Consider the following 25774-nt stretch of genomic DNA (forward strand, 5'->3'; position numbering starts at 1 on the left):
CCTGCACACCCAGCTAAGGCTGCGCCCTGTGGCCCAGCTGCCCCAGCAGAGGGATGAGCAGGGCAAAGTGGGGCTATTCCCTTTCTGCTGCTCATTTGGCGACAGCGGAGGGCGCCTGCCTGGCCCTGAGCAAACCCACAGGTGTGAAGCTCGCTCCGTGGTGCCTGCACCCTCAGAGTCCTGCAAGCACTTACTGGGGGGCAGACATGCCAGCTCTGCGTCTCCCACAGCTGCCAGCTGGATGGACTGAGACAAAGCGACTCCCAGCTCCGCCGAGCTGAGCTGGACACCTCTCTTTTCACCAGGCCAGGAGCCATTGTCTGCCCAGGAACAGGCCTGCAGACCCACTTCCCCTGGCCCCACAGGAGCTGTCTCTGTTCCTACAATACTTAGGTGCCACAAGACCAACCCAGCGCTGGCAGTGCCACCCCCCGGCTGGTCTGTAGCAGCCCAGGGTCACGGTGCTCTGGAGTTCAGGGCCGTGTGGATTTTATCAGCATTGTTACGTTATCTCCAGTCGGCGAGAGCCAGTGCTGAGGCGGGTCACTTCCTGTTGGGGAGATTAGCAGAGTCCCCTCTTTGACCCTAACAAGCCATGTCCTAAGACTGCCCTAGCTCGCACTCCTGGGGGAGACTGCTCCTGTGCCCTGGTGTAAATCCAGAGTAACTCCGCTAACCCCAGCAGGCCTGAAAGCAAAACCTCTCCCTGGGGCTGCACTGAGGCTCAAGTAGCAACAGGAAACTACTGTTTCCTAGGAGAGGCAGGGGAGCCCGCCAGCCTTTAGACCCACAGCATCCAGCTGACAACACCAGCGATACTTCATGGCAACAACGCAAACAAGACTTTCTCCAAACAGCTGAATTATTTTTATGGAAATCGCCTCACCCCATTTTCTGAGCTGCTCCAGTGGAAAACAAAGACATCACATTCCTTCAGTTTACCAGTGACAATGTCCTGCCCTGTAATCTGGCCTCTTGCATGCTGCATTGATCTGTCCACTACGCAGAGCTCCAGCTAGGCTGGCGATGGTCTGTAACTTGCCCCCCAAGCGGCCAAGTGTATTTCAGCCTCTTGGAGCTCAGTAATCATGTATGTTACCTAATTTTACCAACTATTACCTAATAAATAAAAGTGTTAGTCTTCAAGGTGCTACTGGACTGCTTGGTTTTCATGAAGCTACAGACTGACAGGGACACCCCCTGCGTGTATTTTCAAATATACATTGACAGTGACTGTCCAGCAGCGTTCAGCCTGTGAAAATAGACAAAATGCCATCGCACTGACCAGCTACCTCACCCCAATTGCTCAGATGTGCGGTGCTGCTCTGCTGGAACCAGTCGCCAGACGCGGGTGTTAAACAAAACCAAACCAGATCTGTATATAATCCAAACATCAGGCTTTGTTCATCGCCCTCCCTGTGGTAACTGTGTGAGTCCCAGTGCAAGACAAGTGTTAGCTGAGGCAGAAGGGCCTTTGACCTGTCAGAATCTCCTACCACAAGCTCATTTGTTCCCAGTGAGGCTGACTGAAATGCCAGAGAACCAGTAAAATGCAGCACTTAGGCAGACAGCAGGCCAGGGAAGGCAGGTGGTGCTGACAAGAGGGCCCCTGAGCTCTCCGTTTCGTCTGGCTAGGGCAGGGGGCCATCGGTCTGCCCACTCCACAAGAGCGGAGAGCCCAGGAGGCCAGGGCATGGATGGGTTGTAAGAATGACAGAGGAATGCTGACCATTCCCACTTATACTGTGGAACAGAACGGCCCTGGTTTTACAACTAAATAAAACAGCCCAGTATTTGCTCCCAGCTCCCACCACCCTGTGTGCATGCGGGCCCCCCAGCTCAGTCTGGCAGCTCTGCAGAGTGCGTTCTGCCCTCAAGGGAGCTACGTGCACCCAGCTCAGGGCAGAAACTGCTCACAGCTGTGGCTGGCTTTGCAGCTCACTAACAGGAGCTCATCAGTCTGAGCTATATGTGGAGCTTCCATTACTGCATGTTTTGTATCCAACGTCTACACAGCACCAGATCTTAGATGAGACACAGTAAGACGTGGCCACTTGCAGAATATCAACCTCATGCCAGTTAGGGACAGGGTAGGCGCCAAAGAGACTTGCACAGAGGCAGACTGTTTTAAGGAGGTCAGTGGAAAAATGTCTGGAACTGTTAACTCCACAACCAACGGAACATCAGGGAAACAAAAGCTGCATTCCCTTCCCCTAGCATGTTGAGTCCCAGCTCACTCTCTAACCCTTTACTCAGCCAGTGCACTGGAAGACAAGTTCCCAGAGACAAACTCTACTGAATGCTCCCCTGGCCAAGCAAGTAGCCTGGAGAGGGACCATTCCCGGTCCCAGAACTAAGGAGCAAAAAACCACACCACAAGACTCAACATTTGGAGCTTTGAGTTATGTTCTGCCAGAATTTGTCAGAACACATACAAAAGGAGACAGATGAAAGTGTCTCAAATATGACTAGCTTTAGCCAATAAGAGTCAATTATTCAACTTCTCCATCAGCTGTCTGGGTGTTTGTGTAGCCCTCTGCAGTTATAAGACAGGGGTTCTTCGCAAGCTAGGCATGATCCTAAATGACTCCATCCATTCTGTGCAAAAAATGACTGATTTTTCAGGAGCAGTCAGATGTGCCCACACTGACTTGCTTTCTGGAGAGACCGATGAGTTCTTTGCTGACTAGCAGGGAGCTTGGCTTCTCTCTGAGAAGGAAGGGACACGGAGTAGCAGAGTCTGACCATACACCCCTGCTCCATGCAGCCTGTATCACAACCCGATTTCCAGTATGAAAAGCTAATGTGCGTTTATCCTTTCTGGCTTCAGTGTGCACATAACATCTACAACACGCTGTGGTCTCAAACCTGGCAGCAAGCCCCTGGGGCTACACCACAGCTAAGCCTCCAGGTGCTTGGTGATCCTGCGGACCTTCTCCTTTTTGTTTTTGTTCCCATGTTTTTTCCAGGGCTTTCCTCGGATATTCTCAGAGCTGGATGCAGCCACAGACACAAGCCCACTGCCAGGTTTGTATCCCAACAGAGTATGGAACCCTTTTGTCAGAGCACGGACATTCTCCTGGGAAAATAAATAAATAAATATTTGCAAACCTGAGCACAGAACAAGGTAACTGTAGATTAAATGACAACCTAAAACTTTTAGCCTCAGATGTAAGCCAACCCTGGTCTTACGAGGTGCCTCCATAGCTGCAGCCAGTAGAGGGAGCTGATGGTTACATCATCCAGGGCTTGCTCAGTGACACTCAATGTCATTTTAGTGAGGCAGGTGCTACTGATTTCAAAATTCCTGTTGAGTCCTGCTCAGTGCAGAAGAACGGCCTCTCTGTTTGTGGTCCTGCCTCCCCTCAGCACCAGTGCTGGAGGTGCTCTGACGGGGCAGGAGCTAAGTCTCACCTCTGACGATGCCGACCTCACAGGGATGCCTCTCTCTGAGGTGGCTCCCTGGTGGGTTAGCTAGTGGCCCTCTTTTCACCGTGGCAGGAGAGAGTGGATTTTCGCTTGGTGCTGCGGGGTGAATGAGGGTCTGCTGACAAATGCGCCGGTGGCGATCAGTGCACAGGAGAGCTGGGCCTGAGGCTGCTCACAGAGAGCTGTCCATTAGTGGAAGTTTTAGCCTCAGTTCTTGGCCCTTTCTGAGCCAAGCCTTTCATTTGAGGCAGCAGGTACACTTCTGAGAGACACGTCCCGCCCCGAGCCTACAGATGCCCCAGGAGTGACTGCCACCCGCAGGGACGCTTTCACGATGAGAGGCACCTCCTGAACCCAGGACATACGTGCTAACCCCCAAGAAGGAAGAGCTTCCAGACTGTGAAGGGCGTAGGAAGAGAAACTATGCTAAGCTAACGAATAGCAGGGAGCGGGAGACAGCTCACCAGATTTATTCATTTTAAAATCAGGCGTAGAAAAATGAAGGGAATGGCAAAAATACAAAAAGTTATACCAGAAACACATCTGTCACTAAGGCTACAGCTCTCTGAAGGGCCCTGTTCAGGGCTCCAGACCCAACCACTCGCCTGCTGACAGGTGGGGCAAAGGAGGTGACTGCCCCAGACCCCAGCCATTCAAAAGGTTCCTGTGTCCCACACGGCGTACTCCAGACCCCGCTGAAGGGCTGGCTGGGGGAGGCTAACCCCAGTCCCACCCCACCTGGGAGCACTAAGCTGGCCTGCTCCACCTGGTCCAGGGGCCTGGCAGTTCTGTCAGCCCTCTCCGCCCCCCATCCACCCAACAGCACCTGAGAAGGAACTGAGGGTGGTTGGATGAGACAGCACTATGCAAACATCACTCATGGTGCGAGGTGGGGAGAAATGCACCTGTAGCCCCATGGGCAGAGCTACTGATCGCGGATCCCAGGTGCAGAGGGTGTGTCTCTGAGGCAACTACTCCAGCACTTACCTGGTGGAAAAAGGTTTTGTCCACCACATTTTCAATTTGTTTTGCTTTCTGATTCTTTGCTGGCTTCATTTCAGCATTGCCCTGCATAACTCTGTGCTGTGTATATTTTTCATGCTGGTTCTGGAAGTCTTTTGGGTCAATGCCAGGAGGAGGATGGCAATACAGCAACTTACCCTGTTAAAACAAAACAAGATGAAAACTGGCTTTCATCTTCACGGCAAGAAACTCACAGCCAGGCCCCAGGAGGGCAAGAGAGGACCCCAAAAAGCTAAGAAAGCAAAGCTATGTCTAGTGGCTAGGAGCTGCAAACTGCCAGGACTCTGTTCCAACTCTTGCCCAACCTCGCTCTCACTTTTGGCAAGTCCCTCACGCACATTTCATTTTGCCAGATGGGTACAAAACAAACATCCCAGCAGTGCCATGAAAGCCCTTCTGGATCAGGCAGCGAGGGGGAAGATAAAAGGGCCAAGAATTGTTATTGTCCAGGTTGGGGCACTGCAGCAATAAGGCGGCTAGCACCTGGCCCACTAACTGCAGCAAGCGCTCTTTCTAGCTGGGTGCTGTGTGTGCTGCAGATACCCTCTGCTGTTCAGCTTGCATGAACCGTCTAGAATCACACACAAAGCCCCCTTTCTAAGGGACACTGACTGAGCGAGCCCATCCCTTCCCAGGCTCCTGGTGATTGAAAATAAAAAGCCCAGATTACAGAATCCTGTCAAGAAGCACTTCACTGTATTGCAGCCCTTCATCCTCCAAAGGCAGAGCTGCTCAGGCACGGTAGGCAGCAGTGGAAGCGAGCACTTACACTGACGTAATCTTTCAACACATAACGAGCTGATCTTGGCTGGTCCGGCTGCCCGTGTGCTGTCATAAATCCTCTCATATCTGGGAGAAAGGCAGCAGAAGGTTACAACTCAGAGACGAGTTACAGCTGACTCTGAACGGTCTACCAAGGGAAGAGACCAACAGCTGAACAACAGACACTGCTAGGACTAGTGCCGGCCTTTCTTTCAAAGAACAGACTATGTCTTCTCCAGAGCTCATTAAGATGCTAGGCTTGTTGGGACGAGCAGGGAATGGGAGATGAAAACTGTGCCCAGGGGCAGGGAAACCTGTTGATTGCACGAGGCATCAAGAAGCATTCTAGTCCCAAAGAAATGAAGAGATTTGACAACCCCCAAATCCAGTCACTGCCAGGCTAGAGAAGATTAAACCTGTCGGGGAGTACATTCAGTCCTGAGAAAAGGGAACAGCTGCTGCATTTAGCTCAGACTGACTCTGCTGACTGATTCAAGGAGTGTTGGCGTCAGGCACCTAATAAGATGAACATCCCAAACCAACTCCCAAGTTCAAGTTCATTGGCTGGTACCATTCAGATAGGTATGTTTCTGGTAAATACCCTCTGACTGGTGCTATCACATCTGCAGGAAGCACATTTGCGAAGCAGAACAAACCCCCTGGGGAATTATGCATCACTGCTCCATGCAGAATTTCATTTCTCTCTGCAGATTTTATGCTGAGGGGCTGCTGGACCTAGCAGAGCTGGACTCTCTGGCTTGCAAATACTGGACACTGCTGAGGGAAATGGGGGCTGAGAGGCTGCAGTTCGCAATGCAGGAAATTCCATACAACTCCAGGACTCAGCCTCGAACTCTCTTGCTCCCCCCGGATCCCCAGGCTGGGCAGAACAAGGCAGGCAGAGACAGCTGGGCCCCAGAAGGCAGGGGGCGTAGGGGTGTTTGAAGTCAGAGGGGCAGATCTCTCCACCCCCAACCAAGATGGGGACAGCTGGTATGTGTGACACACCCAGGCTGAGGCACCCAACAAAAGCATAACAGAGAAACAGGCACTGTGCCATTGTAGGGGTTTCTTTAACCTGCTGCCGCTGGGGGATGGCTTTGTTGTCTATATTGTTACAGACAGGCTTGCTGTTAGGAATTTGAAAAAAAAATCCAAAATAATTGAAACTGGCATGGTTATATTGTTATTTTGACAAAACGTGCAGAATTGTAAAACAAAGTGCACATCATTTTTGGCACAGACTTCCCCCAGGAGTAAAACACACACAGAGGATCAGCCATCTCCACATGGCCTCCAGGAGAGATGGTTTTAGGACCCGAGACACCCAAGGGTAAAACTGAATTTTATCCTATGCTTTGGTGGCTAACAGTATTGCAGAGGTTGGATTCAGATGCACTGTTACTCACATCCATATGCTGTTAGCAGCTCTTCAGATGTTGGTTGGCGATCTGGCTCTTCATCTTCTCTGGGGCGTATGATGTTTATCCCATAGGTTGCTTCTAAAACATGTCGTGGGATATGCTGGCAAATGTGAGCTAGTGAAGGAAGCCACAGGTTGAGTTCTGTTATGCATGCATGAGCTGCACAGGTGAAAGTTACTCTAGGTTACTCAGGAAGACAACCTCACTTTTAAGAGTAAAGAACAACTTTCCGATTTGATTACAGAGATTGAAATGGGAAAGACCCACGTGCCTCCACACTGGTGCCTATCTTAAAAGAACAAAAGCAGAAGACAAGAGAAACACAGGTCGTCTTCATCCCTTTGGCAACTCCACTGTCTTCAATAACTATAGCCAGACAGCCTCAGCTCGCTCCTGTTAGCATACTGCACATTTCACATCCAAGTGTTACTACATGCCACAACATACGGGCAAGTACACTTCCAAATGCCAAGCAAAGGATATTAGAGAGATAGGTGGAACATGGTCCCTCATCTGGTCTATAGGCAGAATTCCACTGCATATCATCTCTGCCTTTGTAGAGACGAAGGATGGCATCACCAGACCAGGACAGTCGCAGAGACACAGCCCAGGCTCCACATACAGCGTCTACAAGGAACAGAACAACTTAGGGCACTAAGAGCAGCCAGTGGTCGTTCCAAGCCAGGGGAGGAAACAAAAGACAGAAAAATCACAGTCATAAAGTCAGGAGAGAGGAAAATAATAAGCAAGCAGAGGCAAAGATTTGAGCAGAAACTCCACAATATTTCCACCATGACAGAAGCTCTCTAAGCTCATTAACACTACGAAACCACTTGAGAACTCCAGCCAGCAAGTTTGACCAGACACTCCGAAAGTGACTGGCACTGTGGTCAAAACAATACACAGCATTCACATCAGATTTCTGAGACCTCCCAGTTTCTGTCTCATGGACAAGCCACCTTGCAATGAAGGTTTCTTCAGCCACCAGGTGACTGAAATTGCAGCCCCACACTAATACCTGAAAGTGCTTTGTGTGACCTGGTGTGGCAGACACAGAAACTTTCTTGTTCCCGAGGATCGTGTTGATTGTTGAGCTCTTACCAACGTTAGGATAACCCACCTAGAAGGAAGAGAGCAGATTGACAACACGGTCATATCAAGTCACTGTTAAGCAGCTTTCAGAGGTTTGGCACAGGTGGTACCCATCAATCTAAGTGCCGTTTGAAAGTTGCACAGTAGAAAGCTGAAAGACTGCGGTGCTTAAAATGAATCCACACTTTGAATCTGCCCTGATTCCACTTGCAGCTCTTGTCCCCGTGTGAAGCTGGCTCTCTGGCCAAGCGTACATTTCCTGGTGCAAAGCACTTGGGCCACGTTAGTCTATTTTAAGTACAAGCTTCAACTTACCAGCCCTACTGTGACCTCTCCCTCCTTCACCTTCTTCCCAGTGTGTATCGTTCTGAATATCTCCAGCAGCTCATTTCTGCGTACCAACTGGCTCACGTTCCGGACGTGTCTGCTCTGCACTGGCTCTGGGCTTTGCTCTAGCACCCCAAAAGTCTTGCTTCCCATGCAGCTTGGGTTATTGGAATTCATGCCTCCCTCACCATCATCTTCAGAACAGGTCTGCCAGGCATCCTCCTCACAGTCCTCATATTCTTCACTGTCAGTGTTATCACTATGGAGCACGCGGCTTTCCAGGTGCTGAGAGTTACCCAGCCCTGTGCTTTCTGCACCACTCCGCAGGGCTCCATCCTCTTCATCACTGGACCTGCCCTCCTCGGAGTCACTCGCCTCCTCTGCTATCACCCCCACTTCTAGTCCCTGGAAAAGAATGAGAGTTTCATGAATGGACCAGAGACAGCAGAGTGTAAAAGCAGCCATGCTGTGGGGAAATGATTAGTGTACTCATGTACCCCCTAAGCTGCACAGCCGCAGCTTCCAGCAAGCCCCATGCCCCTCCCCAAGTCCTGAAGCTGCTGGGGCTGGCGGGGGGGAGCCCCTCCCCAATGGCCACAGCCTGGAGCTGCCCAGGTAAGCCCAAGCCCAACCTCCCTGCCCCACCTTGAGCCCCTCACCTCCAGTCCTGAGCACACTCCTGCACCACAAAACCCTTATCCCTGGCCCTATCGCAAAGCTCACACCTTAGCCCCAAACCTATATCCCACTGTGCACCCCAACCCCTCCCCACATCTGATGCCTCCCTCCTGCACCCCAACCCCCGCATAGCCAGCCCCATCCCAGAGCCTACTCCTCAACCCTCTGTCCCAACCCTGAGCCACTCAACCTCAGCCCCCGGCAGCCAGAGCCCTCACTCTGCACCCCCCACACTCAAAACCTCTTGATCCCACTCCAGCCACATGAATTGTGTTATGTGCACCAATATGAAGGTGATGTGTCACATGTCACCTCCACGTTAGCGCTCAGAAGAGAACTGGAAGCCCTGCCTGTCCTGGACAACCATCCAGCCAGATTTAACCCTTGCCACCCAGACGGGGGTTACATGGGTACCGTAGATCACCAATAACCCCCTCTGCACTCCCGTTTCTGCAGCAGCCTGAGGGCTGGGCGCTTGCTGCATGTCTTCCTCTAGCAGCTTCACATCTTTGCTCAGCAATTGTTTCATTTGTTGTGAAGCAGGACTGGAAGAGCTGTGCTAAATTAACTGAAGGGATGCGTTACGCCATTTCACTACAGCTTCCCACCCACGTCTCTATCTGCCACTGCAATGCTCTTTAGTGACTGCGCAGAGGTTCTCTTCTCACAGCATGCCCCCTTCCAGGTCCACCAGCTGCCCACATACCCCCACCCTTCTCTTCACCATTACTCTGCATACTCTTCTTAAACCTAGCTCGCTTCGGCCATCTGTCCATACCTTGCCGTTAAGTACAGACATTGTTATAGTGCGATGCATACAAGCAGACCACTGCCCCCAGTCATACGCTCAGTTACAATGGACAGTTACTGGGCAATTGAATCCAGGCAGGACGGCAATAGGAGGTGATGGCTCTGTACGTCAGCATCTGCGCTCTCACTGCACACCCTGAAATACAGTAACTCCCATATTTTTATATAACAAATACCCCCAGTTTTAAGGCTTTGTCTGAGTAACCTCTTACCAAATGCCATAAGTAACATAATTAATAATAAAACCCATCATTCTTCCATCTCTGCCATGTACCCCCAGAGATGTCTAGTGTACTTCCAGGGGTGGCACATACACATGATGGGTACCACACCCTGCACTACAGCAAGGCAGGGCAGACAGTCTTCCCTAAGGAAGAGGGTATTTTCCCTCTCTCAAGAGTTCAATTACAAGCAAAAGGCAAGTCTCAGTCTTCACAACTCACCAGACACTCGCCCACACCAAGTTACCTTAACGTCGGCATTCAGCCGTAGGCCTTCTGCCAAGGCTGACCAAAACACAACTTTCACGCCTTCTCTTTCAAAGAACTGTGCCCACGTCAAGCGCTGCTCTTTGCTCAGCAAATCTGCCTTGTTCATCAGAATGATGTTCTCTTTGTCACTGCTGACTTCCTTCACGTAACATTCCTGAAGAATAAAAAAGGACTAGACAGGATTTGGATTTGGAAACGGCTGCACTCCAGCATGAAGTACAGTAAAATCAGGCCACTTCAGCTTACTTAGGTGGGCTCACCAACAATTCCACCACTAGGACCTGATTTGCTCTGGCCCCCACACACAGCTACCTGTTTGGTTTGCAAATGCAGCCACAGGGACCACTTGCACAAAGAGGATATTTGCAGCACAAAGGACCAGGCACATACACAACAAATTCTAGTTACTCGTACAGGTGTGGCACAGAAGGACTCCAGACCTTAAAGTACAGTCCCAAAGCTGGCTCTCTATTTATCAAGTTTGCCATTTTGTTGCTGCACGATATTTTACTGCAGAGACTTCTATGGAAGGGCTGCTGTTTCTGTAATTCCCAATAGTTCTTTTACAGCTTTAGGACAAAAGTAATCCACTCGTTTTTTGATTCTACACTGATGTTGAGATGAGTATATTAGAGACACACACCTTTGTATGCGGTATAACCCATATAATTATACTGTATATGAACTTATATACTGTCACAGTGAGCACGGAGACAAGGACAGCAGCTTAGAAGTACATTTGCTTCATTTAACTTACCAGATCTTGGCATCTAAACAGGAGAGGATTTCTGGCATCTACTATCTGAACCACAATGTCACTGCAAAATAAAAAGCCATTAAGCACGTGCTGCTTCATTACCATGAAGGAAACTACAGAGCACTGCACCACATGGTTATTGTTTCTCTTCAGTGCAATCTTAAGAGATAGAATTCCACTCATCCATTGTGTTGACTAGTGCCATTAAACCCCTGCACTGACCCAGGACATGCCAACTCATGTCAAAGGACTGCCATTGTTAGAAAGTATCTCAGCTCCTTCCAGACTTTGGTGGCTAGTTCTCCTCTAACGCAATCAGTTATTTGGAAAGGGGTAGCAGTTTCATTCCCATTGGGCAAGCCACACTGATTGATCTACCCCTGGGAAATATTCCCCTGCTGAATACCAGTCCTTCCCTGACAGCCAGCTTACAATTTCCACAAAAGTCATCTTCTCTGAACTGGTACCAAACTGAAGTGCATCTCCCACTGCTCATGGCCTCTCCCTGTAATAGCACTGCTGGGGACAGAGAATCAGAGAGGCTTTTCAGTACACCTAGGCACCCAGGGAGAGCAATCAGGATCCACTTTGTATTCTGCAGAGAAACAGCATGGCCTGTTACTGGACTGGAGAAAGATGTATGCAACCCCTTCCTGAGGGACACAGAGCAATTTAGCTGGGACTCATTACAGTAATTCTTGTCAATATCCTAATCATTCCCCTTAGACCACAGACAGGTCTGCTAACACAGACTGCCATATAAACTTGATGGCTGCCAAGCACAGTGCAGAGAGAAGACAAAGACCCAGAGCTGAATCACTCAGGATAAGCCCAGCTAATCTCAAGAGTCACACCTCCTCCAAACACTGACTCATGCACAGAGTCCTTGCCAGTGTGACTTTGGGAACCACTGAGCAGTTTACCATAATGAATATGAGTAAGACTCATTGCTCTCCAAAGCAACTACCATTTATGTCAGAGATATCACTGGCATCCAGGTCTCTGTCTCCCTCTTCCATCTTCAAATCCAATACTATAGATTCAGCTCACACTTCTAGAAGCAGAACATTTTAAATATTGATTGCTGGTGTGATGATCTGGGGGACCCACCTGTGCAATTTATGAATTATATCTGGTATTAGGAAGTTGTCGCGATGAAAATGCTGAATCCTGGAGTTCCTGGGTTCCAAGACCAGAAGGGACCATTGTGCTTATCTACTCTGAGCTCCTGCACAGTACAGGGGAAAAAACCCTCTCCAAAACAACTCCTAGAGCAGATCTTTCAGAAAAACAGCCAATCCTTGTTCTAAAATGGTCATAAGAATGGCCAGACCAAAGGCCCATCTAGACCAGTGTCCCGTCTTCTGATAGTGGCCAACGCCAGGTGTTCATCCCAGGGGAAAGACCAGAACAAGTAGAATCATAGAATAGAATCACAGAACACTAGGACTGGAAGGGACCCTGACAGGTCATCCAGTCCAGCCCCCTGCCCCAATGGCAGGACCAAGTACTGTCTAGACCATCCCTGATAGACACTTATCTAGCCTGTTCTTAAATATCTCCAGAGATGGAGATTCCACAAACTCCCTAGGCAATTTATTCCAGTGTTTGACCACCCTGATAGTTGGGAACTTTTTCCTAATGTCCACCCTGAATCTCCCTTGCTGCAGCTTAAGCCTGTTGCTTCTTGTTCTATCCTCAGAGACCAAGAAGAACAAGTTTTCTCCCTCCTCCTTATAACACCCTTTTAGATACCTGAAAACCGCTACCATGTCCCCCCCTCAATCTTCTCTTTTCCAAATTAAACAAGCCCAATTCTTTCAGCCTTTCTTCTTAGGTCATGTTCTCTAGACCTTTGATCATTCTTGTTGCTCTTTTCTGGACCCTTTCCAATTTCTCCACATCTTTCTTGAAACGCAGCATCCATAACTGGACACAATACTCCAACTGAGGCCTAACCAGCGCAGAGTAGAGCGGAAGAATGACTTCTCATGTCTTGTTCACAACACACCTGTTAATGCATCCCAGAATCACGTTTGCTCGTTTCGCAACAGCATCACACTGTTGATTCATATTTAACTTGTGGTCCACTATAACCCCTAGATCCCTTTCTGCCATACTCTTTCCTAGATAGTCGCTTCCCATGCTGTATGTCTGAAACTGATTGTTCCTTCCTAAGCGAAGCGCTTTGCATTTGTCTTTATTAAACTTCATCCTGTTTACCCCAGATGATTTCTCCAATTTATCCAGATCGTTTTGAATTTTGACCCTATTCTCCAAAGCAGTTGCAATCCCTCCTAGCTCGGTATCATCTGCAAACTTAATAAGCGTACTTTCTATGCCAATATCTAAATCGTTGATGAAGATATTGAACAGAACCGGTCCCAAAACAGACCTCTGCGGAACCCCACTTGTTATACCTTTCCAGCAGGATTAAGAACGATTAATAACTACTCTCTGAGTACGGTTATCTAGCCAGTTTTGCACCCACCTTATAGTAGCCCCATCTAAGTTGCATTTGCCTAGTTTATTGATAAGAATATCATGCAAGACTGTATCAAATGCCTTGCTAAAGTCTAAGGTATACCACATCTACCGCTTCTTCCTTATCCATAAGGCTCATTATCCTATCAAAGAAAGCTATCAGATTGGTTTGACATGATTTGTTCTTAGCCAATCCATGCTGGCTGTTTCCTATCAGCTTACCACCTTCCAAGTGTTTGCAGATGACTTCCTTAATTACTTGTTCCATTATCTTTCCTGGCACAGAAGTTACACTGACTGGTCTGTAGTTTCCTACATTGGTCTTACTCCCCTTTTATAGATGGGTACTATATTTGCCCTTTTCCAGTCTGCCGGAATCTCTCCTGTCTCCCATGATTTTCCAAAGATGATAGCTAATGGCTCAGATACCTCCTCTATCAGCTCCTTGAGTATTCTAGGATGCATTTCTCATCAGGCCCTGGTGACTTGCAGACATCTAACTTTCCTAAGTGATTTTTAATTTGTTCTTTTTTTAATCTTCTACACCTACCCCTTTCCCACCAGCATTCACTATGTTAGGCATTCCTTCAGACTTCTCAGTGAAGACTGAAACAAAGAAGTCATTAAGCATTTCTGCCATTTCCAAGTTTCCAGTTACTGTTTCTCCCTCCTCACTGAGCAATGGGCCTACCCTGTCCTTGGTCTTCCTCTTGCTTTTAATGTATTTATAAAGTCTTCTTGTTTCCCTTTATGCCTGTAGCTAATTTGAGCTCATTGTGTGCCTTTGCCTTTCTAATATTGCCCCTGCATTCCTCCTATATTCATCCTTTGTAATTTGTCCTTGTTTCCATTTTTTATATGATTCCTTTTTTATTTTGAGATCATGGAAGATCTCCTCATTACGCCAAGGCAGTCTTTTGCCACATTTCCTACGCAGCAGAATAGCTTGTTTTTGGACCCTTAATAATGTCCCTTTGAAAAACTGCCAACTCTCCTCAGTTGTTTTTTTCCCCTCAGTTTAGCTTCCCATGGGACCCTACCTACCAGCTCTTTGTTTACCAAAATCCACCTTCTTGAAATCCATTGTCTCTGTTTTGCTATTCTCCCTTCTACCCTTCCTTAAAAAGTGTGAACTCTATGATTTCATGATCACTTTCACCTAAGCTGCCTTCCACTTTCATCAGGTGACTCCTCCCCATCTCCTATTCCCATCTTCGGACAAGCAGAGGCTGTGGACAAATTTCTACCTGTCCTGGCTAACAGTCCTTGATAAACCTATCCTCCATGAATGGTCAGTGATGGAGAATGTAGTGTGATAGTGGTAAACTGTTCTAATGTTTAACTACTCCCACTGTAAAAAACTTGTCTAGTGTCATATGCCAGCCATTGGATCATGTTAGCCCTGTCTCTGATAGACGGACGAACCCTTTATTAAATATTTCTTCCCCATGTAGATACTTCTACACTGCAATGAAGTCACTCCTCAACCTTCTCTTTGCTAGGCTAAAAAGATTGAGCCCTTTGAGTCTATCATGATAAGGCAGGTTTTCTAAGCACTCTTTTCTGATCCCTCCAGTTTATCAACATCCTGCTTGAATTCTGAGTCCAGAACTGGACACAGGATTCCAGCAGCAGCTGCACCAATGCCAAATACAGAGGGGGAAAAAAAAAATCCCCTTTCCATTCCTACTCCAGGTTCGCTGTGTACACATTCCAGATCTCATTACCTTCTTTGTCCACAACATCACATGGAGAGTTCAAGGTCAGCTGGTCATCCACCTGCACAGCAATTGTGCTCAGGAAATGTACCAGGAACACATGTGTAGGAAACAGTGCTGCAACCTGCAGGGAGCCAGGGAAGCTTACAGCCCACGGAGGGTTGGGTGTCTGGACCCCATCCTAACATTCTGCTGAGCCAGCAGAGGAGGGTGCATGACCACCTATATGACAAGTAGGTGAGACCCTGCACACAGGGTTCATCTCAATGCTGAGACTGTCTGGTGGGGAATTTCATGACTAGAGCTAAAGTTACAAAATGATGTGGAGAGTCCATTAGACATCGCACAGAGGTAACTTACCAGCAATGCTGAAGGCAGGGCCGGCCAGCCAGCCACAGACAAATCATACAACGAGTGGCATGGGGATGGGACAGGAATAACAAAAGCAGCGTATCATCCTGATAGCAATGCATTAGGACAGTGTATAGGAAGAAAAAGGAAATGGCAGAGGTCCAACTGCTGGAGACTTTTGGCAGTAAGAACATAAGACCAGCCATACTGAGTCAGACCAAAGCCCCATCTAGCCCAGAATCCTGTCTCCCAACAGTGGAGAGTGCCAGATGCCCCAGAGGGACTGAACAGCTAATCACTGAGTGATCTCTCTCCCACCATCCATTTCCAGCTGCTGACAAAGAGAGGCTGGGACACCACTCCCACCCACCCTGGCTCATAGCCATCGATGGACCTGTCCTCCATGTATTTATCTAGCTCTTTTTTGAACTAGACTGAACTAAACATGTGTAGGAAATGCATAATAGTGAGCAAACCAGTATTGCCAGGCAGGTGGACTGGACAGTAGAACAGGTTTCTCTCAGAATCAAGTTGTAGAATTAGATCACAAAACTGAGCTCCAAAGAGGGCCTGCAGATTTGTGCAGAACAGCACCACTGTCTAAACATGTGCAACGTCTGGATGCCAGATGTAAGGGCACACACAAAGGAGCGTGTTTCTGACAGTATCAGAACTGACTAACCAAAGCCCCTCAACACTTAGACAGCACAAAGAGGCTCTTTATGAAATGAGCAGATCACTGTGACCTTGCTGCTGAAGTATTCTTCAATTTCGGAAAAATCAGAGATACAATAGCAAAAGTTAATTACTAATGAAATTCAATGCCGCAGACAGATTAAACTGGCAGAGGGCTTAGCTCTCCTGTTTCAACTAAGCAGAGCAAACAGCAAAATTATTTCTGTTCTATGCCAGGTTACATAAGAACAGACAGACTGGGTCAAACCAAAGGCCAGTCTAGCCCTGTCTCCTGTCTCCACAGCAGTGGCCAGTGCAAGATGCCCCAGAGGGCGCAAAGAGAACAGGTAATCAAAGTGATCCCTCCGGTCATCCATTTCCCACCTCTGACAAACACAAGCTAGGGACGTCATCCTTACCCCTCCTGGCTAACAGCCATTAACAGACCTAATCTCTGTGAATTTATCTAGTTCTTTTTGGAACCCTGTTAACCTGTCGTTACAACATCCTCTGGCAGGTAATTCCACAAGTCTACTATGCACTGTGTGAAGAAACCTTTCTTTTGTTCATTTTAAACCTGTTACTCATTAATTTCATTTGGTGACCCCTAGTTCTTATGTTATGGGAACAAGTAAACAACTCTTATTTGTTTTCTTCACACCAGTCATGATTTTATAGACCCCTACCATATCCTCTCTTAGTTTCCGTTTTTCCTAAAACTGACAAGTCCCAGTCTTTTTAATCTTTCTTCATATGGAACCGCTCCAAGCCCCTAATTGTTTTGTTGCCCTTTTCTGAATCTTTTCCAATGCCAATCTTTTTAAGATAAGGCGACCACATCTGCATGGAGTACTCAAGATGTGGGCATAACATGGCTATATTATGTAGAGGTAATAAGATATTCTCTGTCTTATTCTATCCGTTTTTTAAGGATCCCCAGCATTCTGTTTGCCTTTTTGACTGCTGTTGTACATTGAGTGGATGTTTTCAGAGAACTATTCACAATGACTCCAAGATCTCTCGAGTGGTTATAACTAAATTAGTCCCCGTCATTTTGTACATATAGTTAGGATTAGTTTTTCCAATGTGCATTACTTTATATTTAACAACATTAAATTTCAATTGCCATTTTGTTGCCCAATCATTTAGTTTTGTGAGAGCCTTCTGAAGCTTTTTACGGTATGCTTTGTTCTTAACTATCTCGAGCAGTTTAGCCTCATTTGCAGATTTTACCACCTCACTGTTTATCCCTTTCTCCAGATCATTTATAAATAATTTGAGTAGGATCAGTCCCAGTACACATCCCTGGGGGACACCACTTGTTACCCCTTCCCATTCTGAAAACTTACCATTGATTCCTACCCTTTGTTTCCTGTCTTTTAACCAGTTTTTAATCCGTGAGAGGCTGTTATTAACATCCCCAATGTTAATAACATCTTATTCTGAACAGCAAGAGGCCCTGGATCAGGAGCCCACTCTCTACCTCACCTTGGCTTTCAAATGCTCCACTGTCTCAGGACTTCAAAGCACAAGTCACTGACTATAGACTGCAAACTATGGTTATTTCAGTTTTCTTGACCTGTGGCAGTTCAATATATCGGAAGGTGAGTTGGCCGCAAACATTGTACTGGCTATCTGCTTACCAATCAGATGTTTTGGTATGTACTGTACTCACAGGAAGGATGCTATTGACGCTCTGGAGGTGTTCAGCACAGATATCCATATCAGCCACTTATGACTATGACCCGGGAATAGAGTAAAGTACCAGCAATATGTGAATAAAAACACTAATTTAAATTAAAAGCAAAAGATCCAACAATCTCTCTCTCTCTCTCTTTTAATATCATGATTTTTATCCTCACCAGCACAGAAACTAATAAATGTTACCTTCTTTCAATGACTCTCCAGAGTTGGCGCCAAAAGTCTAAATTCCGTTCAAATGGGGTCAAAATCAGTTTCTGTTCTTCCTCTAGCCTAGAGAGGAACAAAGGGTACCCCCCACACGCAGATCATGTTAGACAGCGACCACAGCACCAAGTCTCTGGAATTACTCTACACTCGCCTCTCACAGAGGAATCTATAGAAGTCAGGGACCCAAACATTAAAGTGCCCTTTCTGTGAGGTGTCTAAATAGATCTCAGCTCCTGAAGATGTGTCTTCGTGCCATTGGTACATAGATGATGTGATGGCAACTCATCTCAGCAAACAAAAGCCACATCCATTAGAGTGAGGGTATTGGAACAGATCAAAGATACTACCCCTGTGACACCCAGTATCTGCACAGCTAGTTGGCATGTGGGAAAAATATATTTGAGGTCCATTCCTGGCAGCTTAATCTCTGGGCCGGAAGTGAACTTGGCTCCCATCAGGGCTGTGCTCCTCACATCTCTCTTGTGTAGCACTTTCTGCAGAAACCTGAAGCACATTCTCTGGAGAGACAGGCTCCTCTAAAGGGGTGTGGACAGGACATTGTGCCCTCAGCTGAGGGCACAGACTCAGAGGATTCTAAACTAGCCCCTTTTTTTGAGGGGGTGAGAGTGGGGCAAAAAAGGAGAACCCTGCAGTACGTAAACACGAGTTACGGGTTTAGTTGGTCCTGACTTAATACAGGGTACTGGACTTCACCACTTTTGAAGGTACCATCCAGCCCTACATCACTGTTATTCTATGACACAGGGCCCAAATGCCTAACCTCATATAACCAATACATACAGTGACACTTTTCAGAAGCTCACCACATGGGGGGGCCAGGATCATAATGGTGACAGACCACAAAGGGCCTTTTCCTATATTTACCAGGAGCGAAAAAACATGATCCGTACATCCTTAGGTTTCTAACAAGGATATAGAAAACTCACCCTTCCCCAAATCTCATTGACTGGTTGCATGAAGCATGAGTAGCACACTCACCGAGCAAGCTGCCGTCTCCACTCCAGAAAGCTCTCTCTCTCTGCTTGCTTTAGCTTCTCAGCACTGGTTCCCCTATCCCAGCAGGGTCTAGAATGTTCATGTATTGAAAGAAACAGTGTTTTAGAATATTTTCTCAGTTATATTTGTCCAATACAAGGAAGCTCAGAAAGAACACTTGCCCGGGACAGCTAAGAGGCCTTTTATTGGTTGTTGGTCTAACATAGAGGTAAGTATTTTTAGCAGCCTTGTGAGTATTATATTTCTTTGTTCTCTTTGGTGAAGGGCAGCTGCTGCACACTGGAGGAACAAGGATTCAGCTCAGCTCTGGGTGAGAGCTGAGTCTGTACAGCCAGCAGCTGAGGCAATTAGCTGCCAATTAGGGCCCAATTGGGGCGGTATAAACAGGGGCTCTGGAGAGGAGGACAGAACGTCTAGTTCCAGCTGTGGAACAGAAGGGACCTAGCCACCAGGGAAGCTAACAAGGCTTCCTCAGACAGAACAGGGATGGAGAAAGACAGGCTGGGCTGGGCAGCTCTGGACTGATCCCAATTCCAGGCTTTAGGGCCTGAAACAAAGCCTGAGGGTACTAGGGCTGCAGCAGGTTCACCACACCCTCTTGCAAAAGGTAAGCAGCTGTTGCAGACTGCAGTTTGCCCCTGAAGTAGCAGCTAGATGATGACCAGCAGTGGGTCACTGAGGCAAGGTGGGTATAGGGGGTTGGGGTTCCCTGGGAGAGGAGGACCCCAGAGTGAGGGCACTGCCCCAGGGCAGCACACTGAGAGGAGGGTAATGTGGTCTGGGAAGGGTGTGGATCCGTTACAAGTGATGGAGAATGGATAGCAGGTAACAGTGGGCAAGTTGACAGCTGAAAAAGGATGTTTGGAAGACTGGCCTGAGCTAATTCCTGAGTGACCAGCAAGAGGTGCCACAGCAGCAACTCCACATTTCAAGAGTGATGAGCACACTAAAAATGCATTTCACGGCACTTCGTTATCTCTCATTCAAAAAGCCAGTTCCCTGAGCTGTGTTGCTCAGGATATTTAAGAATGAGAGATTCATCTCTCGCTCCACATCTTTTTGAGTTGAAAAGCCTCTTCTATCTGGTTGGTCTCAACTAGTGTGGCAGAGATCAGTACCCACACCTTTCTCAGCCTTAAAACCCTTTTAAGATGTTGTTCAATGATCTTAGAACTGCCTTCCTGTGAGGTTCAATTGTATGGGGGCAGTGGGACCATCCCACCACCCATGCAATGACAGATAGCTTGGTATGTCTACCAAGCCAGAAGTTCCAGCTTCCAGCTCCAGTGTGGATATTCCCAAAGCAGACTATGATACCTTGAGTTGTCCCATGCCTCACTTACTTAAGAAAAGCCCACTAACTGCTCTCCTGCTGGGCCTCTGCGCCCCAGGACAGATACGTTACACTGCCACCCAATGGACTTCATGGGGTGCCTAGTACCCCAAAGGAACTGGGGCCTATTTTCTGTCACATAACTGGTATGTTAGAACAAAAGTGGCAAAGAATAACGATGGATTGTGGCTCTCCATAAAAGCAAATTTGTGTGCTCAACTGAGAGGACCTTGCAGTGGCACTCGAGTCAGACCTTACCTTCTCGGTATACACAGAAACTTTCTGTTTTTCTCGTGGAGTTTCTGGATATTTTTGGTCTCTTCTGCTGTCAGCAGACCTGTCCTCCCCACAGCAGGAACAAACTTGATATTCAGTTTCTCTGTTTATGAAGAAAAAGCCCTGATGTTCAGTAAGCGCAGGCGTTAGCATCTGGGCTAGAACAAAGGAATGCCCACATGAGGATGGTGGGATTACACACCAAGCTGTCAGGAAACCTGCCCAGTGAAAACTACTGATCCCCAGACCATTCAACTGGTGCTAGGCTCAATTGAAACTTTGACTGTGCAGTTGGGCAAACACAGTGAATGCTGCTGTTTCACTTTAAAGAAGCTACTTCCATTGTTGACCATTACAATAAGAACAGCTTAAGTCCTTTGGGGAGATTTCAACACTATTAAAACAATCACTTTAATCATGCTAATTGAGTGTTTGAGAAAGGTATTAGATGAATAGTACCCAACACTGAAGTCCTCTAACAGAGTAGAAAGCACAGATGGCAGCTGTGTTAAAGTTTAACATCCACTTCTCTACTAGTCTACCTCAACTTTCACTGAGAGGGACAAGGGATTGGTCCCTACTCAACCCCTGGTTTCTTTGCAGATAACGCAAAACAAACATTCCATGTGTGACATGCATTTGCTTCCCATGGGAGATGGACTGATACCATGAGACATTCCAAAGAAGGCCTACTCTACACAAACTTGCACTGAAATAACCAAAATAGGTTTTAAACAGATGTTTTTCGTTATTTTGGTATCAGCAGGTGGACAGACTCAACGTTAAACAAAAGCGTCGTACTCTGAGTTAGCTTAATCCAAGCTTTTAGCAACTGGTGTTAAATCGAACAGTACACTTACAGTAAACCCTTGATTTTATGGACCCTGATTTAGTGGACTTCGGGAACAACGGATGCCCCCCGTTGTTCCTAAAGTCTGCTGGGGTCAGTGAAATCCTAAATCTGTCTGCATCCCCCCCGCAGGCCCCCCCCAAAAAAGTAAAGGGACTTACCTCTGCCATGGCCTGGAGGTGCCACCACCTCCTCCACCAGAACAGCCATGGGGGGTTAATGCGGGAAGACCACACTCGCACCCCATCTCTGGTGAGAGGAGCGCATGGCGGCTCCGGCGGCAGTGGCTTCACCAGGCTGCTGGACCCTCACCTGGCTGGCGCCTCACTGTGTGCAGCCAGAGGCATCCTGCATGAAGTGCTTCCAGCACATGGCGGGGGTGCTCCAGCTGTGCAGTGGGATGCCTCCAGCCACACGCAGCAAAGAGCTTCCAGACGCGCGCAGCAAGGTGCCAGCCACACAGGGGTCCAGCAGCTCCTCCAGTGACAGGTCTGGTAAATCAGGTTTGTTTGGTTTTTGGAGGAGGGGATGGAACAGGAGATGGGGGTTGCCTGGTGGGGGCAGTAAACCCTGGCATTTAACTGCACTTTGGGAACAACAACGGCCCTCTCCCCAAACTGGTCTGTTAAGTCGAGGGTTTGCTGTATTTCAAAATGAGCACTTCTGCCCCCAGACTTTTATTGAAATCACGAATGTTGCTATTTCAGAGCAAACCTTTGCAAATGCCCCTGAAATATGAGTTGATAACAACTTTCAGTTACCATTTTTCATAGATTTCTTAAGGCCAGAAAGACCCACTAGTCTGACATTCAAACAGACAAATTCAAAAGTACTACACTTACAAAGAAGCAATCAATTGCACAAATACAAAATGGGAAATGACCGACAAGGAAGGAGCATTGCCTTTCACTACTGCAGAAAAGCGCTCTCCCGTACCCAGCAGTCTTTCCCTCAAAAGGCACTCAGACACAATTACAAGGGCATGCTCATTCTCCCTTCTGATAAACTGTTTGTGCTTTTTAAGCCTCTCATTATAGGAGTGGCCCCCAAATACCACCCCCGAACCACATCAGAGGTCAGGGGGTCAAGGCTGGAGCAGGAGTGGAGCTCCACTGCAGTGCTTGGGCAAGCAGCTAAGGCCCTGGGCATGGGGCTGACAGCCAGGACCAGGAGTAGAGCTGTGATGCTCCTTCCTCCATTGCCCGACAGGTGGGGGAAGGCACATCCCATTGGTTGGTGAATGCCGTAATAAGGCACTTTTTCTAATTCTCAATACTTTTTGTGACTCTCTTATACTTGCTCCAATTTTTTGACAAACTTTAAAAAACATGGACCCCTGCACAGTATTCCAGGACTGGTGTTATCAGTGACGCATTGAGGTGGTCTAGATTGAAGAGATCTGTTGGCAAAAAACGTGCAAATTGTGTAATGTATTTGCATATCTCCTGCCAACAATTCTGTCAGGAGAGGCTATCCCGATATTTGACCCATCTACATGGGGCCAAATGTCAGGAAAAGCCCCTCTGCCGACATTTCTCTTCTTCCTCGTGGAATGAGGATGAGTGCTAAATGATTACCTGTTCTGTTCATTCTCTTTGGGGCACCTGGTAGCAGCCACTGTCAGCAGACAGGATATTATGCTAGATGGACCTTTGGCCTGGCCCAGTATGCCTCTCCTCACAACTTGCATTAATTATATTCCCATCCCAACTGAATTTGGAGAACAGTAATCTTATTGTTTTAACCAGGATTGATGCCAGTTTATGTCCAGACGTTAGCTGTGTCATCCCCATTTGCTCTTTTTGAATGTGGGCACATTAGCACTTTTCCCTTCAGGAATTTCTCCTGCAAACCCTCACTGGGTTGTATTTAAGATAGGAACCTAGAGAAAAAATGCTCTTCCTTCCGCCACAACTATTTTTATGAGCTAACTATTCCCTCCTCCCTGACACACCCTCAAAACAATATATTTAAGCATGTGGAATACTATATTACTGAGCTAATATGTATTTGACAACTTTTTCTAATTTAAAATATTCACTACTAATCTATTTGCTTTCCTCAAAGTAATTAATACAATGGGAAAATGTTTGAGTTAAGAGTCAAATTACATTCCCATTTGAGCCCCCTAATTTCAAATACCTGGAACATTCACAAAAATGTGTATTAAATACAAATGCTCCAAGTGCACACACATTCCACATGTCCAGCAATATCCTACAGCAGCTTATGGGAAAATGTACAGAAAGCCTTAAAAACTGCTTGCTCCAGTTTTAACATCCCTAATGCCTATAAATACTGTCAGAAACATATTTTTACATTTAAATCCTCATATCGGGAGTCTCTAGTACAGCAAAACTCACCAGACACAAATTCAGTTCCTGCAAGCTCTGCTGTTGCAAGGAATTCCTCAAGCGAGCTCTGTTCTGTGATGGACTGAAGGTTGAGACGGCTCCAGTCATACCCATCATTTAACTCACTTGTATGTAACTGCAACGAGAAGCAGATGTGGTGTTAGACTGCACTGTGAGCACCAAGTCACCAAGGCTGCGTCTACACGTGCACGCTACTTCGAAGTAGCGGCAGTAACTTCGAAATAGCGCCCGTCACGTCTACACGTGTTGGGCGCTATTTCGAAGTTGAAATCGACGTTAGGCGGCGAGACGTCGAAGTCGCTAACCCCATGAGGGGATGGGAATAGCGCCCTACTTCGACGTTCAACATCGAAGTAGGGACGTGTAGACGATCCGCGTCCCGCAACATCGAAATAGCGGGGTCCTCCATGGCGGCCATCAGCTGGGGGGTTGAGAGATACTCTCTCTCCAGCCCTTGCGGGGCTCTGTGGTCACCGTGGGCAGCAGCCCTTAGCCCAGGGCTTCTGGCTGCTGCTGCTGCAGCTGGGGGTCCGTGCTGCATATACAGGGTCTGCAACTAGTTGTTGGCTCTGTGTATCTTGCACTGTTTAATGAAAGTGTGTCTGGGAGGGGCCCTTTAAGGGAGCGACTTGCTGTTGAGTCCGCCCCGTGACCCTGTCTGCAGCTGTGCCTGGCTCCCTTATTTCGATGTGTGCTACTTTGGCGTGTAGACGTTCCCTCGCTGTGCCTATTTCGATGTTGGGCTGAGCAACGTCGAAGTTGAACATCGACGTTGCCAGCCCTGGAGGACGTGTAGACGTTATTCATCGAAATAGTCTATTTCGATGTCGCAACATCGAAATAAGCTATTTCGAAGTTGGGTGCACGTGTAGACGTAGCCCAAGTTACCAAGTCAACAAGTTAGACTGCACTGTGAGCACACAGGTACTGGGGGGTGGTGTCCCATGGGGAAAAGGGCACAACCAGAAAGAGCGCTCCGGCAGGCAGTGCCACCGGGTGGGTGGGAACATAAGATCCCCATGGGGAGGAGGACACACCTGGGAGCTCCCTACGGAGGGAGGGGCACACCGGAAAGAGGGAACCCCCAGGTGTGCCCTATAGGGGAGGGGTACCGGGGGAGGGGGAGTATGAGATCCCCGTGGGGACGGAGGAGCAGGAGAAACCTGAGAGGTCCCCCTGGGGGATGAGCACACCCGAAAGAGGGCACCCAGGAAGCGCCCCAGGGGACAGTAGGAGATCCCCGTAGGCGAAAGCACCCCAGGGCCGCACCCATGGGGGAGGGGCACACCGGAAGCAGCGCACCCCAGGGCCGCACCCATGGGGGAGGGGCACACCGGAAGCAGCGCACCCCAGGGCCGCACCCATGGGGGAGGGGCGCCGGGGGGGGTCTGAGGTCCTCGTGGGGGGAGGGGATCCCCGGGAGAGCGGAGCCCGCGTAGCCCAGCCTGGCGAGGGCCCATTACCCAGGAGTCCGCGTGCCGGCTGCCCCGCTCGGCCTGGCTCCTCTCCTTGATGAGGGCCCGGCCGAGCCCCGGACTTCTCTTCTTGCCCATGCCGCCACCGCCAACTCCCACTTCCCAAACGCTTTTCTCCGTTACTGGCCTCCGCCGGCTGCCGTCGCTGCCCCGGAAGTGCTACTGCCTGAACCGGAAACCCGCTGAGTGCGCGGGAAAGGCCTTAGCATCAGGGACGCGCAGCAGCCGCAGCCCCGTGTTCCCTCCGTCCGAAAGCAGACCGGGCTGCCCGGCTCCAGCAGGGCCCGGCCATGGCGCGGAGAGCGCTGCCCGGCGCCGCTCCGGACGAGCCAGGCTGCGTCCGCTTCGACGGTGTCCGGCGGAAACGCGTCCCCAGAGCGATGCGTTCCGGGCTCCCAGAGTCCGATGGGGCCGGTGCGTCAGCGGCTCCGCGGCGGCCGCCACGGGACCGATCTGTGGGGGAGCAGCCTCCTCGGAACCGGGATGGGCCGGTTCCCTGCTCCCTCCCCTGGCGCC

At 48.5% G+C, this 25774-nt stretch overlaps 1 protein-coding gene across 2 annotated transcripts; it reads right to left on the bottom strand.

Annotated features, from left to right (window-relative positions):
* Positions 1–895: 895 nt before the first annotated feature.
* On the bottom strand, positions 896–25774 carry LSG1 (large 60S subunit nuclear export GTPase 1). 2 transcript variants are annotated; one of them, XM_075004224.1, is made up of 14 exons: positions 25247–25774; positions 23772–23898; positions 20541–20661; positions 18932–19018; positions 17909–17995; positions 10794–10854; positions 10014–10190; positions 8046–8462; positions 7657–7758; positions 7120–7265; positions 6624–6745; positions 5222–5301; positions 4417–4590; positions 896–3079 (listed from the first exon to the last, which is right to left on the bottom strand). In XM_075004224.1, the coding sequence occupies exons 1-14, from the start codon at positions 25334–25336 to the stop codon at positions 2900–2902; spliced, it is 1971 nt and encodes a 656-aa protein (XP_074860325.1). In that variant the 5' UTR covers positions 25337–25774; the 3' UTR covers positions 896–2899. The 2 variants fall into 2 exon arrangements, with proteins under 2 accessions (XP_074860325.1, XP_074860326.1); XM_075004225.1 differs by lacking the exon at positions 17909–17995.

This window comes from Carettochelys insculpta, chromosome 10 (assembly GCF_033958435.1).
Source record: "Carettochelys insculpta isolate YL-2023 chromosome 10, ASM3395843v1, whole genome shotgun sequence".
Classification (NCBI taxonomy): Eukaryota; Metazoa; Chordata; order Testudines; family Carettochelyidae; genus Carettochelys; species Carettochelys insculpta.